Source organism: Bufo bufo, chromosome 1 (assembly GCF_905171765.1).
Source record: "Bufo bufo chromosome 1, aBufBuf1.1, whole genome shotgun sequence".
Taxonomy (NCBI): domain Eukaryota; kingdom Metazoa; phylum Chordata; class Amphibia; order Anura; family Bufonidae; genus Bufo; species Bufo bufo.
In genome coordinates this window covers 434,991,328-435,010,327 of record NC_053389.1, presented here as the reverse complement: position 1 = coordinate 435,010,327, position 19,000 = coordinate 434,991,328, and the positions used below count along the sequence as shown (strand labels likewise).

At 44.6% G+C, this 19,000-nt stretch overlaps 1 protein-coding gene across 2 annotated transcripts in view; it reads left to right on the top strand.

The window, feature by feature from the left end:
- The window catches only part of CDHR2 (cadherin related family member 2), a 235,202-nt gene that overhangs the window by 120,715 nt on the left and 95,487 nt on the right, over nt 1-19,000 (top strand). For both annotated transcript variants that reach the window (XM_040406756.1, XM_040406746.1), the window contains exons 10-14: nt 2,490-2,565; nt 2,662-2,777; nt 9,991-10,221; nt 12,918-13,073; nt 18,650-18,814. In XM_040406756.1, coding sequence (XP_040262690.1) covers nt 2,490-2,565; nt 2,662-2,777; nt 9,991-10,221; nt 12,918-13,073; nt 18,650-18,814 — 744 coding nt within the window. The remainder of the gene's footprint in view (nt 1-2,489; nt 2,566-2,661; nt 2,778-9,990; nt 10,222-12,917; nt 13,074-18,649; nt 18,815-19,000) is intronic.

Below are 19,000 nucleotides of genomic sequence, written 5' to 3'. Positions count from 1 at the left end.
CAAGTTGTCTGAAACTTATGAAGTCCACCTTTCCCTACCATTCCTGTACTAATAATACAGATAAAGGCAGAGCAAAAAAGAATAAACTTCAGGTAGTGTCACATACTGGAAAGCTGCCCTGGTTGATTCCAACTATCCAGTTGTAACCAAAGATTATAAAAAAAAGTGTTGCCCACACCTGCCATTGGCACTTTGGGTTCTTTCTGTACTCAGTTTTTCCAGACAGTACATTATACAAACTATTGGTTTGGTTTGCTTGGAATTTATTGTTCTCACTCACAGATCGGACTTTTATTGAAAATCTAGCCAGTATGTCATGAAAGTCTTTATTGGACAAACCCCATTAAAACGTGTGAGGGTGTCTTAGCTCCCTATTTATGCCTCAACAAAGTTTAGGTGAGTAATTACTCCTCTGGTGAGATTTCATTAGGGTATGGCCACATGTTCAGGTTTTCTGGTGCATTTTTGAAAGCCAAAACCAGGACTAGTGTCAAAAAAGTGGAGAAGCCATATCTGTCCTTTCTCTCCTTTTATGATTCACTCCTGATTTTGGTTTCCAAAACTGCATCAATATAATAATAGCAAAGACAGGTGCACTCTGCGGTAAACTCTCAAACTGATGTTAAAATTGAGAGATTAGTCAACATATCCTACTATGTAGGACATGTCTGAGCCCGAGCACCGTGCCAAGTTTTCTCAAGTAGTTCGGGTCCTAACACTCACCTACCTGAGCCGTATGGCCAATACCAGGGGCCAGTGGGTGAATTACAGCAAAACTGCATCAAGAAACCTGACGGTGGCTGTACCCTTAGAGAAGGACGTACATATCCAGTGTGTATTCTAGGTAACATCCTCAATTACTGCAGGCAAAATGCCAAAAATACAAATAACAGAAAGTTAAATGTCTTTATTTGTAAAGAAAAGATGGTAGTAACTAGCAAGTAGTGTTGAGCGCGAATATTCTAATCACAAATTTGCGATCACTAGATTAACCTATAATCTTTTTTCGCTTATTGTATATAGCTTCTCTTTATCCTTATGCTATCTATCATCCATACTTTTTTTTTTATAGTTATTATTTTACATATCATTAATAAACTTTAATTATAAATATTTTCCTACCTATCATTAAAAATTTCTTTTTATAGATGCTATATTATTTTATTTTTAAAATAAATTATTACCTATTACATTCAATAGACAACATATACCGTAACAGACAATCACACAAAGGCTGTATGCCAAAAAAAGCCAGGTATGTGCAAGCCAACAACCTATCCATAAGACAGGTACAGTCAGCATACCTTACAATGGCAGCCTTGTGTGCCATTGTAAGGTATACTGAATGTACCTGTCTCATGGATAGATTGTTGGCTTGCACATACCTGGCTTTCGGCATATATATTGTGTGTTGTGTGTTATAGGTAATGAAATTGCGCATGCAATATGTGCATATTAGTGTTGATTGAGCACCAAAGTGCTCGGGTGCTCTGGCCGAACACATCGGGAGGCTCGGGTGCTCAATGGGAGAAGTCAATGGGAGAACCCAAGCATTAAACCAGGCACCCCCTGCCCTGAAGAGGGGAGGGTGCCTGGTTCATAGGAAAATGTCAGAAATTGATGGAAACACCACTAAAATGGTTCGGGAACAACATGGCGAGGATGTCTGGATGCATCTTGGACTCCCAGGTCACTGCTGGGAACCATGTTGTCTGAGTAGTACGCCACTTTTACAGACTGACAATAATACGCACAAAACCGGAAAAAAAAAATGTCGAGGAAAAATTGTTAAGAAACATTCTTTCCTGTATATTTACTTGTATATAAAGTGCAAGTGCTGCCAAAAATTACAAGGAAGAGGTACTCCGATACAACCTGTATATCACATAATGGAGGGCCTCATTCACATTGTGGTACAATAGTTCAGGTAGAGACTCCTACACTCATAAAGCCTATCCACTAAGTAAAAGGGCTGCCAAAAATTACAAGGAACAGGCACTCCAATACACCCTTTGTTACACATAAAGGAGGGCATCATACACACCCTTGAAAAGTTATGATTGATGGCCTGCTGGTGACCCTCAAAAACATTTGGAGCATCTAAAACATTAGGGGTGAGGGCCTGCTGCCGCATTGGTGACTCTGGTTAACCTCTGGGCGATTGCACGTCCCCGTGACGGCGACGATCTATTCGGATGTCTTCCCTATCAACTATCGATGTTCTTTTCTGCGCCTACCATGGTGATCACGGGTAATGGAGAATCAGGGTACGATGCCGGAGAGGGAGCTTAAGAAAGGGATACCACATCCAAGGGAGGTCAATGGCTGAAATATGATTGGCTGTTGTTGCCTTGCCCCTTTTTTTTCCTAATTGTGAACCACCCAGAGAGGGTGTAACAAGTTATTAAATTAAAATTCAAATATTGCCTATGCCGCTCATCACTACTAGCAAGATGTTTACACTAAGTCTGCATTTTGTTTTCATACAGAACCACAGGGTATTGACAGTTTCTGCTGTAGACGGTGACAGGGGACTCAATTATGACATCCTATATTACATTGAAAGTAAGTATGTAATACATTCATTATGATATATAATCTACTGAACTTGCATATCATAGTTTTTTAAACATACTGCACTAAAACTCTTTCTTTCTGCAGGTTCTCCTAATTCTGATCTATTTGTCATAAAAATGAATGGAGAAATCGATGTAGCAGGAGACATAGACCGGGAAGCTCTTTTGGACGATGGGGAACAGATTATAATACAAGTGGTGGTGAGTATGACATAGCTAAACTACAGTGGTGCTTGAAAATATGTAAAACCTACAGAATTTTCTATATTTCTGCATAAATTTGACCTAAATCTACATCAGATGATGCAAAATATTAGACTTTATCAATTATTTATTGCGTAAAATGATCCAATATCACATCTCTGTGAGTGGCAAAAACATGTTAACCTTTGCCTACAGTATCTGATGTGACCTCCTTGTGTAGCAATAACTGCAACTAAACATTTCTGGTAATTGTTAATTAGTCCTACAGATCGGCTTGGAGGAAATTTGCCCATTCCTCCGTTCAAAATCAACCCTGTTATGTTGATGGGTTTCCTCCCATGTCCTACAGTACTTGCATGAGGTCCTTCTACAGTATTTTTATACTGGATAAAGGTCAGGACTTTGACTTGGCCATTCCAAATCTTTAACATTATTCTTCTTTAACAATTCTTTGGTAGAATGACTTGTGTGCTTAAGGTCGTTGTCAGGGGCTGGCTGGCAAATTTTAGCCTGGGGCGCTAGCCCACAGCACAGGCCCATGTGTAGCAGCCCATACTTAACCTGTCTAACCCTGCCTACCATATAAAGGTGGTATGGGTAAGTGGGCTTTAAATCTTAAAAAGGCGGTGCACAAATAAAAAGTAAAATTTATGTAACTAATATATCTATCTATATCTATAATGGTTCTTGCGGTTTCTGCTTCCTGAGGTGAAAACTGGAATGACTACAGCATTTTAAGCGCCACAGCCCTCTTTCATCCAGTGATGTCTCCTGTGATGTAGAAATCCTCTTTTCTCATCTTCTCTGTTTGGACCAGACTGCCAAATTATTTCAGCCACGTCTTGTCTCTGTAGAGTTTGACACACAGGCATCTTAGATCCCTCACTGTTCCATCATCCTCCTTCCCCCTGGTGTCCCAACATGGTCACCCTGCTGCTACCCAAATACTATGCCAGTTGTAGTCTCCAATTCCCTCAAACACTATACTGTATTACAGTACCATATAGATAGTACCCCCATAGTAATAGCCTCCCAGACTGCCCCAATAGTAATAGAGCCCCCATAGTACCCCTAATAGCAACCTCATTAATAGTTATACCCTCCACATTATTCCATATACAGTATAATGCCCCCTAAGTACCCCAATATTAATAATGATCCCATAAGACTCCTAATAGAAATAAAGCCCCCTATAGTCCCCAGTCCCAGCAGTAACAAACCCACAAGGCACCTATTTAGAGCCCACAGTACTAATAAGGCTGATTTATAACTCACCCGTTTAGAGCCCACAGTAGTAATAAAGTCCCCTATAGTGTCCCCAGTAAATATAATGCCTACCTCCTATAGTGACCCTAGTATTTGTAAGGCCCACTGTAGAAGCCCCAGTATTTATAAAAACCCCACTGCAGTGCTGCCTTTATTCTATTGCCGCTACTACTACCCTCAAAACTGTTGTGTTCCGCAATGCCCTCACATACTATACAGTAGAAATAATAGTGCCCAGGGCTGGGACAAGGTCCACCACCAACAGAGGCTGAGCTGCCCAAGTGCGCCCCCCCCTTCCCCCCACCATTTAGATATGTATGTTTGTTATTAATCAGACATTCACCCCAACCCACCCAACCCCCTTCCCCCCCCCCCCCCCGAGGCGTCCCTTGTAATTTTACCCCATCCAGAACCCCTTCAGACCTCAGATCAGATGGAAAAGAATATTATCTTTATTTAAGAACTATCTTACTTCACTTCAGGGCAGACTTTCACGCTCTATCCCTGCTGGGGCCTGGGCTGGGTCGTGACACAGTGCTGTGCTGCTGCCTGCGCTGCTCCTGGTCTCCAGAGGGCGCACATGTGACCTGACTGCGTACAGCGCGTCAGGTCAAAGTGCGCGCTGTATGCAGCCAGTCAGGCAAGCGACTGAGCAGAGACCAGAGCAGCGGAGCGGCCGAGCCAGGAGGCGGAGCGGGGAGGGAGCACGTAAGTCAGTGCCAAGTGCTCACTACTCCCTCCATCCTCCAGCGCGGCCGGCAGCCTAGCAGGCGCGGCAGCAGCAGCAACGTGGTCAGTGGCCTGCCTGCCGCCCAGAGGCTGTGTCAGCCCGGCCCTGATAGTGCCATATAGATAGCCCTCTTATAGTGGCAGTGCTCCCACTAATACTAATAGTTCTCTCCCAGAGTGCCCTCATTAGTAATAGAGCCCCAATAATGATAACAGTGATAAAACGCCCCCATAGTGAACTAGCAGTAAATTGCCCTAACATTGACCCCAGTATTGATAGACCCCTTTGTGCTCCCAGAAGTAATAAGGCCCCTCTAGTGCCCCTGGTAATTAGAACGCTCCAATATAGTACCCCAGTAATTATAATACCCCTTATTTTGCCCCCAGCAGCTTAAATGACCCTTATAGTGCCCCCAGTAGCTTAAATTCCCCATATTGTGCTCCCAGTAACTTAAAGAGGTTGTCCAGGTTCAGAGCAGAATCCAGACATAAGGTCCCCTTCTCACATTTAGCCTGTATGAGTGGAGCATCGGAGCATTCGTGCAGGACAAGGGCTGTTTGGTTACTACCGGTGACATACCCGACTTTTTCTCAGTATGCTAAGCAGAGGCTTCCACCTATCAGTGATCCCGGTGATGTCACGGCACTAATGGGCGGTCTTTAGTGCTACCCGAGCCTGTAAAACAGCCTAGGGCGGATTCACTGTTAGGTGGAAGCCTCCGCCTAGCATACCCATGAGAAGCCCGGTATGTTACCGGTAGTGAAGAAAAAGCTGCGTCGCGCAGGGCAAGGGGGAGCATCGGATCAAGAAATCCTCCGATGCTCCCCTCATACAGGCTAAATGTGCGAGGGGGAACTTATGTCCGGGTTCAGCTCTGTACCCAGACAACCCCTTTAAATGACCCATATAGTGCCCCCAGTAGGTTAAACATTCCAATATAGTGCCAATATGAATGTCAATATATGACAGATCAAGGACTGAACATTATAGTTACCATTGTGCAGAGACACAGGCACAACTCTGCTGAAAGCATGACAGATGAGTATAGGATGGAACTGCTGCTCCTTTCCACAGGGTCCGACTGGATCCTTGTAGGTAAAAGTGGAGGTAAATAAGTAAGAGGTCAAAATTCGGAGCGCTTTTCCAAGCAAGAGAATAATTTATTGAGAAATAAAAACAAATTACATAAAATAAAATTATAGATAAAAGGGCCTAGTATGAATGGGTTTTCAAATTACAACCTCCTTCCTCAGAAAGAACAAATCAAACAGGAAGCTGAGATTTAAAGGGTACAGGGTAAGGAAGGCACACCCAGAATCAGCTGAATTAATAAAAAGCAGACAAATAAGAATAAAAATATAAGTTCAATACAAATATATAAAATATATCACTACATAGGTACAGTAGAATGTAAAAAGCAGGCAAAACTTTATTATACTTTACTATAAAAATTAATGCAGGTACAAAAACATAAAGGACGCAATAAAAAACGTTTTATAATGGAGTATATACTCAGATTGAATTACAACAAAAGGACAATAGATGGTTCCCTGCAGGCAGCAGATAAAACGATTCAAAACTGCAGTCAACTCCTGCTGCGTTATTGTTAAAGCATGGTGCTGTGTAGTGTTCGGCTCTTTCCTATTAGTCATCTGGATTGTTGCGAAACTCATCTCTGATTGCCTCAAAGTTATCTCTAATCTTTTGTTTTGGTTTGATCACACGTTTAGATCTTACATTTTGGTCTGCAATAAGTGTGGACTCTGCTTCCTGCATCTGCATTGTCTGGACTCTGCATTATTTCCCTAGTGATACTGGTTGCATGTAGAATTCCAGTGAGGGATATGCAATGGATATACCTCTAGGTAATTTATTGAATGTATCTTGAGAAATTATTATAGAAGTCAAATGAAAATACTCTTTCCAGCTCTGTGAAGCATGTCTAACAAACAGGAAAAGAGTGAAGGACACAGGAAGTGAACTTACAGAAGAGCAGAAGATGAATGACATAATGAATTACAACCATAGATAACTTAAATAAATTAAATATAACAATGGCCACTAGATGGCAGCAAAGTACAGTAAGTATGGTGGGTAACAGACTAATTACAATTAATATGAATTCTAAATGAGGGTCATTAACTGAGACAGCAAAGTTTGACTGTTGATTGGTGGTGTCCAAAGATGGTTTTGTAAGCTTTTCCGGTCTGATGAGCATCAACAACTCTTCTTCTGAGGCCCTCAGAAATCTCCTTTGTTCGTACCATGATACACTTCCACAAATGTGTTGTGAAGATCAGACTATGACAGATTCCTATTCTTTAAATAAAACAGGTCTCCCACTCACACCTGATTGTCATCCCATTGCTTGAAAAGACCTGGCAGTAATTCTTTTGTCACTCACAGACATGATATTGGATCATTTTCATCAATAAACAAATTACCAAGACTACTGACTAATAGTGTTGAGCACGAATATTCAAAAGCGAATTTTTATCGCAAATATTGCCACTTCAAGAATTCGCGAATATTTAGAATATAGTGCTATATATTCGTTATATCGAATATTCGTAATTTTTTCCATCTGAACACATGATTCCTCCCTGCTTCTTGCTTGTGGGCCAATGAGCCATTGGCCCACAAGCAACTTCAGCAGGGAGGAATCATGACTTCAGATGAAAAAAAATTACGAATATTCTAAAAAACAAATATATAGCACTATATTCAATATAGTTCTATATATTAGTTTTTTAGAATATTCGTAATTGTTTTCCATCTCAAGTCATGATTCCTCCCTGCTTAATTTGCTTGTGGGCCAATGACTCATTGGCCCACAAGCAAGAAGCAGGGAGGGATCATGTGTTCAGCTGGAAAAAATGACGAATAATCTAAAAACAAATATATAGCACTATATTCTATAGTGCTATATATTAGTTTTTGACCCACGCCTGTATTGAGCGCGCAATATTCGCATATTACACGATCATTACCATGCCGATTTCCGCGTAAAAAAAAGAATGTAGAATATAACGAATATATGAATTCGCGAATATGACGAATATGCTACAAAATATTTGCGAAATATCACAAATTCGAATATGACCCCTGCCGCTCATCACTACTGACTAATAACTCATTTGTTTGATTTGGCTATATTTGTCTACTTTTAGGACTTGTGTGAAAATCTGATTCAGGTCAAATGTATGCAAAAATATCGAAGCTTCTGAAGGGTTCACAAACTTTCAAGCACCACTGTATGCACATACTCGCACAGACTCAACATGACTACTCAAAATGGAAATTGTTGTCCACAGCAGACAACTATGACACACTCACACTATATACTATCGCAGTGTTGTAAGGATACTGACAGGCACTGGAAATGACACTGTTACATGGCACAGTTGTAAGTATTGTGTCTGGTATTCTATTGCCACATATTTAAACTTTCCTTAAAAATAGAATAACAAACTCATATGCCACAGCATATGCCAACACCCCCCAACATATGTATAACATATATGGACATATTAACGACCTAAGGGTACTTTCACACTTGCAGCAGAGGAATCCGAGGAATCCGTCACCGGTACTGCCTGCCGGATCCGTCAAAAGGTATGCCAACTGATGGCATTTTAAGATTGATCAGGATACTGATCCATCTTACAAATGCATTGAAATGCCGGATCCATCTTTCCGGTATCATCAGGAAAAACGTATCCGGCATTTATTTTTTTCACATTTTTTTCGGTCTGTGCATGCGCAGACCGGAAGGACGGATCCGGCATTCCAGTATTTTGAATTTTCCTATGTAAAAAAAGGCATTCTGGCAAGTGTTCAGTATTTTGGGCCGGAGATAAAACCGTAGCATGCTGCGGTATTATTTCCTTCCTGATCAGTCAAAAAGACTGAACTGAAGACATCCTGATGCATCCTGAACGGAATGCTCTCTATTCAGAATGCATGGGGATAAAACTGATCGGTTCTTTACTGGTATAGAGCCCCTAGGACAGAACTCAGTGCCGGAAAAGAAAAACGCTAGTTTGAAAGTTACCCCCTGCCTGCTTCAGTCCCTTGTTAAAATGGCTACCTGCTCTTCTCCCACCACCCTATTTAAGGGGCCCCCTTAAACTCCACCCCTCCCCTTTAAACCCACCAATCCCTGCCTAGCAACGCTCCCCGACTCCCCCCCTTCATCATGCTGGCCTCCCCCTACGCTCTAGTCCGGCCATACAGAAAAGTGGTAATTATTGTGCCATTGGTATGGGGACATTTGGGGCCAATTCTTTACTGCCCAGGGGGCCAGAGCACTCTAAGTTTGTTCTGCAGCACAGCATTATCTTTCTAGTTCCTCCTGCTACCCATTTGCTGCTGTAACCTTTTTCTGTGTAGACCCATGACTTTCACATCTATATGAACTTGTTGGACATCATTTTGGGCCTCCTCTTAAGGCCATACCAGCATCCACAATATCAGAAATTGCTCTTTTTAGGTCTGAAGTCCCCCACAGCCCACACTGACCCAGCTATGGGTCCCCTAAGGAGTGAAGTCTCACACAGCCCTCAGTCTCTAAGACACTCTCTCCATCAGATCACTGACTTACCAACCGTGACAATTCTCTGGCTGTGCAACATGGTACTACGCTGACACTTTTGGACCCCTAGGTGACTGTTGCTACTTCAGGGACCCACTGCACAGCTTCCACTCAGGCTCACAGTCACTTGTTCCCACTGACCACCATTGTCCAGATGAGACCTACAATAATCTCAGGCCGATGGCAAGTTGTTCAGGCCCTTGTGGTCTCTGTGAAATTTAAATTTCTGGTGCTCAGTCAATGCCCCAGTATGGGCTCCCCACTTCCTTCTCTTGTCATAGTTGTGATGCGGAGCTACAGCTCCACAATGCACTTGCCCATGTCAGTGTCTGGCTCTTTCTTGGCCCATGCTGGTGTTGACATCTCCTTCTGCAAGCTGGCAGCCTGGAAATGATTATTTCTCCTTTCCAGCTACTCTGACATGGTACAGCTGTCAATGAAATGCAGATATTGAAAAAAAGGGTCATCGAGACTCTTTCAGTTCTAGTCATGATTGAACTAAAGTGGTATACACAAAGAATTTCAAATGTACCTGCTTACAGGCTGATAAGTGGCCATGTCTCTTATCTGGTCAATCGTATTATTTAAAAAAGATTAAAACGCTCATTTCTTTCCCACAGGCCCAAGAAAATCAGTTGAATATTTATGGACAGAATGCAACAGCCAATACAAGTGTTACCATTCGTGTACTAGACATTAATGACAATAAGCCTCAGTTTTACAACTGTGAAGTGACTGACTGTAATTTTACTGCTGGCCCTGTGGACAGGTTCTTTGGAGAGATTGAGGAACATTCCTCTTTGCGGGTACCAGTGGCAAATCTTACTATCACTGCTAATGATCCTGACAAGGTATGTAAATTGTTCTGTGTTGCTTACATTACCTTCAATTTTAAAATGACCCTCTGCTTCAAGAAGAAAAAAATCACATTAACTAGAGAACCAGAGGGTCGCTTTAAGCATGTAAGAAGTGTGCTTTATTTAAAGGGACTCTGTCACCACTTTCTAACCCCCCCTTTTAAAAGTATTGTTATCTCCATGGCGCCCCTGTGATTACAAAGGTGTTGTTAGAAGATAAATTCGCCGTCTCCTTTTGATAAAAAGAGCTTTTATCTAACCTGTCAATCTTCTTGATAAGGTGCCCAGGGCGTTTCTGTTGGTCTCAAGCTGCCGCCCGCCTCCGCCGCCGTTGGTGCCCAGCTCCTCCCCTGATGCTTTCAGCGCCGCCTGAATGTAATGAAATACGCCTCCGGCTCTCGCTCAGTGCCCCCTCCTCCTTTTCAAAGATCCCGCGCGTGCGCACAGGCCTGTGCCTGATGCGCCCGTGCGGACATTTACAATCAGCCTCATTGAGCGAAGTGCGCATGCGCGCACTTCACTCAACCTCCTCATCAGACGAGCACTGCAGCCAGCCAGGCTGTGGCTGGCTGCAGTGCTCGTCTGATGAGGAGGTTGAGCGAAGTGCGCGCATGCGCACTTCGCTCAATGAGGCTGATTGTAAATGTCCGCACGGGCGCATCAGGCACAGGCCTGTGCGCACGCGCGGGATCTTTGAAAAGGAGGAGGGGGCACTGAGCGAGAGCCGGAGGCGTATTTCATTACATTCAGGCGGCGCTGAAAGCATCAGGGGAGGAGCTGGGCACCAACGGCGGCGGCGGCGGGCGGCAGCTTGAGACCAACAGAAACGCCCTGGGCACCTTATCAAGAAGATTGACAGGTTAGATAAAAGCTCTTTTTATCAAAAGGAGACGGCGAATTTATCTTCTAACAACACCTTTGTAATCACAGGGGCGCCATGGAGATAACAATACTTTTAAAAGGGGGGGGGGTTAGAAAGTGGTGACAGAGTCCCTTTAAAGAAAGCATTTTTCCCAGTGCCCCACTTATATTATTTCCAAAAACACATGTCCATGGTCTGTTATTGAAACTACAATTCCAGATATAGTCTATGGACAACACGGTCTTTGAAAGAAAGCAGCCTTGCTATTTTTTTTAATGTCGTACATTGCCTTTAAAGTATATTCATCACTTGTTTTTGAGGAATAATTAGAATTATCATATTGCCCCTTTTGGACGTTCAGTTAAATGATATCTTTTTTTTTTTTAGCGTCTTTTTGTAACTTTTTTAATGTAACTTTCACACTGAAGAAAATTGGCCTAAAGATTTGACTTGTGTTTTTAAGGAGTCTAAAGGCTGGAGCTCAGGGGTATTTTTATTTAACAAGGCACCCATGAGGTTAGCCTAGAGTGGCAGGATGCAGGTGCTGGCACATGTTTTTTAATATTGCAGTCTATGTAAGAGGCCGGGGATAAGCAACGACACAAAACATAACATGTTAGCAGCCTACTGAACCACTGAGCAGTGAGCTTACTATGAGCTGCTAACATGTGATATCGCTGCCCAGATGTCCTGATCTTCATTTTGTAACCTATTGATATGCCAATCAGAAAGGTGGCATTGCTATCACCTCCACAATTGGCATATCAGTAGGTTACCTTGACCAAATGCAGAGCAGGACATTTAAACCCAGGGAGATGTAGTCCACCAGTAGTGCTTCTAAGACACCACTGGTGTCTGAATTAATTTTGGGGTCTGATTCATTGTCAGAGTTTGGTTTGAGTTCTGAATTAAATTTGGCATCTGGTCTGGTGTATGAATACATTTTGAGGGTCTAAGGGTACTTTCACACTAACGTTTTTCTTTTCCGGCATAGAGTTCCGTCACAGGGGCTCTATACCGGAAAAGAACTAATCAGGCATATCCCCATGCATTCTGAATGGAGAGTAATTCGTTTAGGATGCATCAGGATGTCTTCAGTTCAGTAGTTTTGACTGATCAGGCAAAAGAGAAAACCGTAGCAACCGGCGAAAAAAATTAAAGACTTGCCTGAATGCCGGATCCGGCATTTTTCTCCATAGGAATGTATTAGTGCCGGAAATACCGGAATGCCGGATCCGTCCTTCCGGTCTGCGCATTCACAGACCGGTAAAAATGTGAAAAAAGATACAAGACGGATCCGTCTGTCCGCATGACAAGCGGAGAGATGGATTCGTTCTTGCTATGCATTTGTGAGACGGATCCGCATCCGGATGCGTCTCACAAATGCTTTCAGTCACATCCAGATCGGCGGATCCGGCAGGCAGTTCCGACGACGGAACTGCTTGCAGGATCACACTGCCGCAAGTGTGAAAGTAGCCTAATAGGTTGAAGTTTGGAGTCTTAATTTAATTTTGAATTTATTCTGAATTCATTTTGAATTAAATTAATTTTAAGTCTGAAATAATATGTGTACTCAGGTATTTCCCTCGACTTTAGTTTTGACATAATATTTTGGGGAAGCAAGAGGGCACCCTCTGTCATCTCGTTGGCGCTTTTATGATTGCCATTGCAGCTGAGGCCTAGCAAAGGCTTCCAGGCCTGCCATAGGCTTTATTGGTCCCTGATACACCTACTGGCATAATACACTGCAATTTATTTAGCCCAAAGGTAAAAAATGTATCTGAAATAATGTCTCATATGTTCAAAATCTCAATTTCTGCTATTTAAGGACCAGAATGGAGCTTTTAACCTGTATCTGAAAGGAGAGGATGCAGATTGCTTCACAGTAAGCCCACAACGAATTGTAAATACTGGACTGGTACAAATCCTGGTCAAAAACTCTTTGGCTATAGACTATGAAATTGTTCACAAGATGGAAGTGGAGGTACGATTATCACTGATCTAATATTGTACATATAAAGTCTGCTTAAGATTAAGCAATAGCAGTTTGGGGGTCAAAACAGAGTTAATACAAATGCAACACTGAAAATACTGATGCAATAAAAGCTTAGAATTTTTGCTATGGTAACCTAACAATCTTTTCTGATCACTGGGCATATTGGATGCTTTTTCTATACAGATAATCAGTTTTCTGTACTTGTGGTAGGTACATAAATCTGTCGTACAAGTTACTGGCAGAAGGAAAGAAAAGGAACATTTTTTGCAGTAATTGCATGACAGGCCTCCCCCTTCCCAACCCAATAATTACAGACTGAGCAAGTGGATTTATTGGCCACAGCAGCCGTTTTATTTATAACATAAATTCAATAAATACCATAACTATAACTAACCCAAAGGTTTTCCCACCTGAAGGCCCCCGCTCCAAGAACCTTACCAAGATCCTAGAGAAATGCCAGCACAGGGAGGGTCCTTGGAGCCCTGTAAAATGATGTATAACTGCCCCGCCCTCAGTTACTTACCTCTAGCCGATAAACGCCAGCTCAGAGGCAGAAACCGGTAACCAAGGACACCAAACATGGGCCGCTACCCACCATATCACACCCCAAAACCAATACCTGGGGAGTCCAGAGCCCCCTTTGGCTCCCTCTCCACCATGCCAGAGTCACCATAACCACCAACTCCAAGGACCCACCACCGCCCAGGCCGCTATGACAAGCAGGGCCATCTTTAATATTGATTGGACCCTGGGCAAAAAGTTACTTGGGCCCCCTGAATCCCACTGTCCCACACCCTAGCATGCAATCACACCCTCCACCACAACACACACACAAAAAAAAAAAATCCACACACCTGGTAGAGTACAGTGAATGCCTGTAAATACTTACAGTTCTGAAGACTCCAGCGGCTCAGGATCAGTGCTCTGGGCAGCTGGGCTCAGGCTGGAAGTGGGCACCACTCTGCAGGCAGGAGACTGGGGCTCGGCTCACCCTAGCGTTACAGTGCACCCCAGCACTCCACAGTATGCAGTATAGCACCCTATAGTATACAGCTCCCCACAGTATGCAAGCAGTATAGCACCCTACAGTATACAGCACCCCACAGTAAGCAGTATAGCACCCTATAGTATACAGCACCCCACAGTATGCAGTATAGCACCCTATAGCATACAGCACCCCACAGTATGCAGTATAGCACCCTATAGTATACAGCAACCAGAAACCCACAGTATGCAGTATAGCACCCTATAGTGTACAGCACCCCACAGTATGCAGTATAGGACCCTATAGTATACAGTACCCCACATTATGCAGTATAGCACCCTATAGTATACAGCAACCCACAGTATGCAGTAAAGAACCCTATAGTATACAGCGCCCCACAGTATGCAGTATAGCACCCTATAGTGTACAGCACCCCACAGTATGCAGTATAGCACCCTATAGTGTACAGCACCCCATACTATACAGTATACATCACCCCACAGTATATAGTAGAGTAGTATAGCACCCCACAGTATACAGAACCCTACAGTATACAGCACCCCATACTATACAGTATACAGCACCTCACAGTATACAGTAGAGCAGTATAGCCCCCCACAGTATACAGCCCCCCACCGTATACAGCACCCCACAGTATACAGTAGAGCAGTATAGCACTCCACAATATACAGCACCCCACAATATACAGCACCTCACAATATACAGCACCTCACAGTATACAGTAGAGCAGTATAGCCCCCCACAGTATACAGCCCCCCACTGTATACAGCACCCCACAGTATACAGTAGAGCAGTATAGCACTCCACAATATACAGCACCCCATAATATACAGTACCTCACAGTATACAGCACCTCACGGTATACAGCACCCCAAACTATACAGTATTCAGCACCCCACAGAATACAGCACCCCACAGTATACAGCAACCCCACGGTATACAGCCCCCCACAGTATGCAGCCCCCCACAGTATACAGTAGAGCAGTATAGCACTCCACAATATACAGCACCCCACAGTATACAGCACCCCACAGAACCCCTGGCACCCCCCGGAAAGGGCTGCCCTGCCCTGGCCGGAGTCATCACCCGCATCCACAGACCAATGTCCTTATGGTCCCAGCGCATACTAGGCCGAACCACCTTTCGCTGTCGAAACTGCTCATCGTACATTAACCACCCCTGTCCCCCATACACTCGGTACGCCTCCCCTATTGCGTCTAGGTAACAGAAAGCCGGCAAACAATTGTCCAATGCTTTTTCCATAATAACACTGGCCAGGATCACATACGCCTGCAACCAGTTAGAGAAGGTCCGCGGAATCAAACTGTACCGCCGCTTGTCCTCCTCCTCCTTCTTCCTATCATCCCGCCTATCCTGATCAAAATTAAAACGTTCAAGCGGGAGTAGCGAAAATATGTCCACGTACTCCCCTTTCCAAATTCTTTCCCTAACCTTGTGCTTCAAGTGGGCCCCCAGGGGATCCTCAAAACACACATAAACCTCCCCTTTAGCCACGTCATCCACTCGTGGATCCTCCCCATCCCCTTCTTTAGTCCCTTCCCTCACCCTATCCCCGTCCTTATCTGCCGATCCATGCTGCGCTATCCCAAGCATCCCCTCAGCCACAGTACCCACGTCCCTATCCCCTGTTCCACCTGCTCCCCCTGCCGCGCTTGTACTTGGTAACCCCACTCCTTGTACGCCCCACGCTGCCACTGGTGACCCCGTCACAGACCCGATACCTACCAACCCCTTCACCAAATTCCGCAACCCCACCAATAACTCTGCCAGCCCTCCCGATACAGACACCCCTGAACCCCCCCGACCCCGATAGCCCCCCACTACAAGCCACCGCTAATAAGGAATCCCCGCATAACTCACCTGGCTGTGTGGACGCTGTGATTCCACCAGCCGGAACGTGAGGAATTGAGACTTAACTGGCGACGCACTCTCTTCCGTCTGTCCTCCGGTCTTCAGCACCTCCTGTGCCCCTTCTTGCTTCCACTGACTCCAAAGCCTGCAGTTCTGCAGCTGTGCCACTGGATGTCACCCTTGTCTCAATTGAAGACACCAAGGCCTGCAATTCTGCAGCCTCGCTAACAGAGGTCACTCTTGACAGGATTGGAAATGCCAAGGCCTGCAGTTCCTTAGCCTCGCCATTAGATGTCGCCCCCGTCTTCTAATTGGAGCCGCCTCCGAGCCAGCACCGCGCTTCCCGGGTAAATCACTAGGCACAGGGCCGCCATGTTGACCCCGCCGTCCTGCTGCATCTCTCCCCCACTGGGCAAGGGGACCATGGCCTGGCCCCCCCGCCTATCCAGGTCCAGACTCCCCGCCCCCTGCATCTGAGGAGGGGGCATCCCGCAGCCCCCTCCTAGGGTCCCGCCTCGTAATAGGATTCCTCCCGCCACGCACCCACCTAGATGCCCTGCTACTCACTGCGGCACGCGCCGGAGGGTCCCCGGAAGAGCTCCTTACCCGGCGCCGGACTCTCGGGGTCACTTGAGGGCTAAGGCGCACCGGAAGCCTGGTCCTCCACAGCCAGTTGTTGGGGAGGGCAGATGGCGCTGAATCCCCGGACCCCAGAAGCAGGCCTTGAACCGAAGCCTGCAGCCATCTCGATCCTCTACTCTACGCTGCCGCACGGAGCTGTGCCAGGATCAAATCCACATCCGACATTGTGGGACACGAACAACGACACAAGAGGTACTGCAGCAACTCAGACACGCGCTGCTGCCACACTGCTTTATCTACAAAATGGCCCCTTTTCCCACCCATGCTACCGCTTTTAAGCCCTAAACCCCACCCCTAGCACCCTTACCATCAGTATTCCTTCTCCCTAACCACTTACGTCCCAGGCTCCACTCCCTCCACCCCCTCCACTCCCTCCAAGCCTTCTGTTCTGAAGATAAACAAAAATAAAGAATGAATAAATAAATAAAAATGTAAAATGAAAGCGGTATACCCATCTATGGTATCCCCATCTACCCATTTATGGCATGTCACTAGGATATGCCATCACTGTCAGATGCAGCCTATGCAGGTCTCATCTTTCGGACCTGCTCCTATCTCAGGAACGGGGCTCTGAAGTGAACAGAGAGCACTCTATTCACTGCTATGAGACATCCTAAAATTGCCTGTGTGACGCTGTCAGTTATTTTCAGAAGTCCCACAGCTGTGAGTGGAAAGCAACCTGCACAAAAGCAGTCACCCATTGTTCACCACTATAAGACTTCTAAAAATGGCCAAAACAATACTCGGCAGTTTTCAGAAGTCCATTAGTGAATGGAGTGTGGCTGTGCATGTGCAGCTTGCATTCCGTTCATTTCAGGGTTTCATTCTGAAGAAAGGTGCTGGTCCCACCTCTGGGACCCACTTCTTTCAGACATTTATGGCATATAATTGACTTCCAATGCCATCTCTCAAGCAATATGAGGGCTTTTTTATGCTAACCGAGGGCCAATTTCCATAAGTGAATACTTAGTATGAATGCTCAGTCATGATAATTGGCTCATGTAAAGGTGTCATCAATTACTCCACAAACAAGCAAAATGCTTGTTTATCGGGTAGTCACATCTTTTATATGGCACCTAAAATTGTTGTTTGTACGCAGCACATTGCCCTGTGTAAACAAGGGATGTGCTGCCGACAATATGCAAAGTGAATGGGGAACAAACAAGCGTAATAACAATTGTTCATACCCAGGGGTGCACCTAGCCTTTCTGCTGCCTAAGGCAAAAATTTAAATAGTGCCCCCTCTTCCCAATGCCCATTTCTTAACCTAACCCCTTCCCTTTAGCTCATGGCCCTTCGGCTGCCCCCCCTCTTGCCCCTACCTGGCGCTGCCTGAGGCGATCGCCTCACCTGGCCTCATTGGTGGTGCACCCCTGTTCATACCCCTTTCACTTTGCATCGGGGAGTAGCTTACTACCATGGAGGCAGACCCGGCAACTGCTATGGCACCCAGAAGGATTGGACCCAGTGCCGGACTCCTATTCCGGGAAGTGATTCACAGCATTTCCTGCCAGCTGCCACAAGGCGGAGCTCAGTGCAAACAGATTTCCTCTTCTTCCTTTCATTTCAATTATAACTATATACCTTTAAATGCACTGAGCTCCCCCTTTTGGTTGCAGCAGGCATCCTGTTTTATAGTATACCGTGTGAAGGGAGGTAGGATATTTATCAGTTTGCCAATTCGTGTAAATATATTGATAAATATGGTGTTCAGAATAAGCGTCATATTTATGAAGCACCAGTTTCAGCCTTTCCTACATAGAAGTCAGATAAAATGGCAGTGGAGGTGGAGCTCAACAATTTTAATTACAAATGTTGTTACTAAAATTTCTGTCGCTTAATAAAAAAAAAATAAGTTCACCAGAAATCTTGGGGGTCACACTTTACATTCTTGGGAGTGTTTGACACATAGTGGGGTGTCAGTCAACAGAGATCTAAAATAGGCATTCTCCATGTGATTTTCCACCAGATGTGCATTTCTGACATATATTCATCTTAAGCTTTGTCATTTACAACTTTGACATTTTTGCTTTCTCATACATAGGTGGTGGCCAATGACACAGGCTTAGGAATTGACTGTTGTTCGGTTGCCTTTGTGACTATTAATATAATAGACATAAATGATCATGCTCCAGAGTTTGCTCAAGCAACATATAAACTTGCAATTGATGAGCACAGTCCTAATGGCGCCATCCTTGGGACAATTACAGTAAGTAAATTACAAGCTGCCTCTTCATTTATGGAGTACAACATCAAGTCATTTTTCAGTCGGTAAAACCGCATGTAAATCCATATCAAAATGTATTTACACTGTGAATAAATGGGGTTTTTATCCCCAGTTACTAACATTGTAATGTACTTTGTTGCTGAATTTTAGTGCAGATTCAGCAGGTGA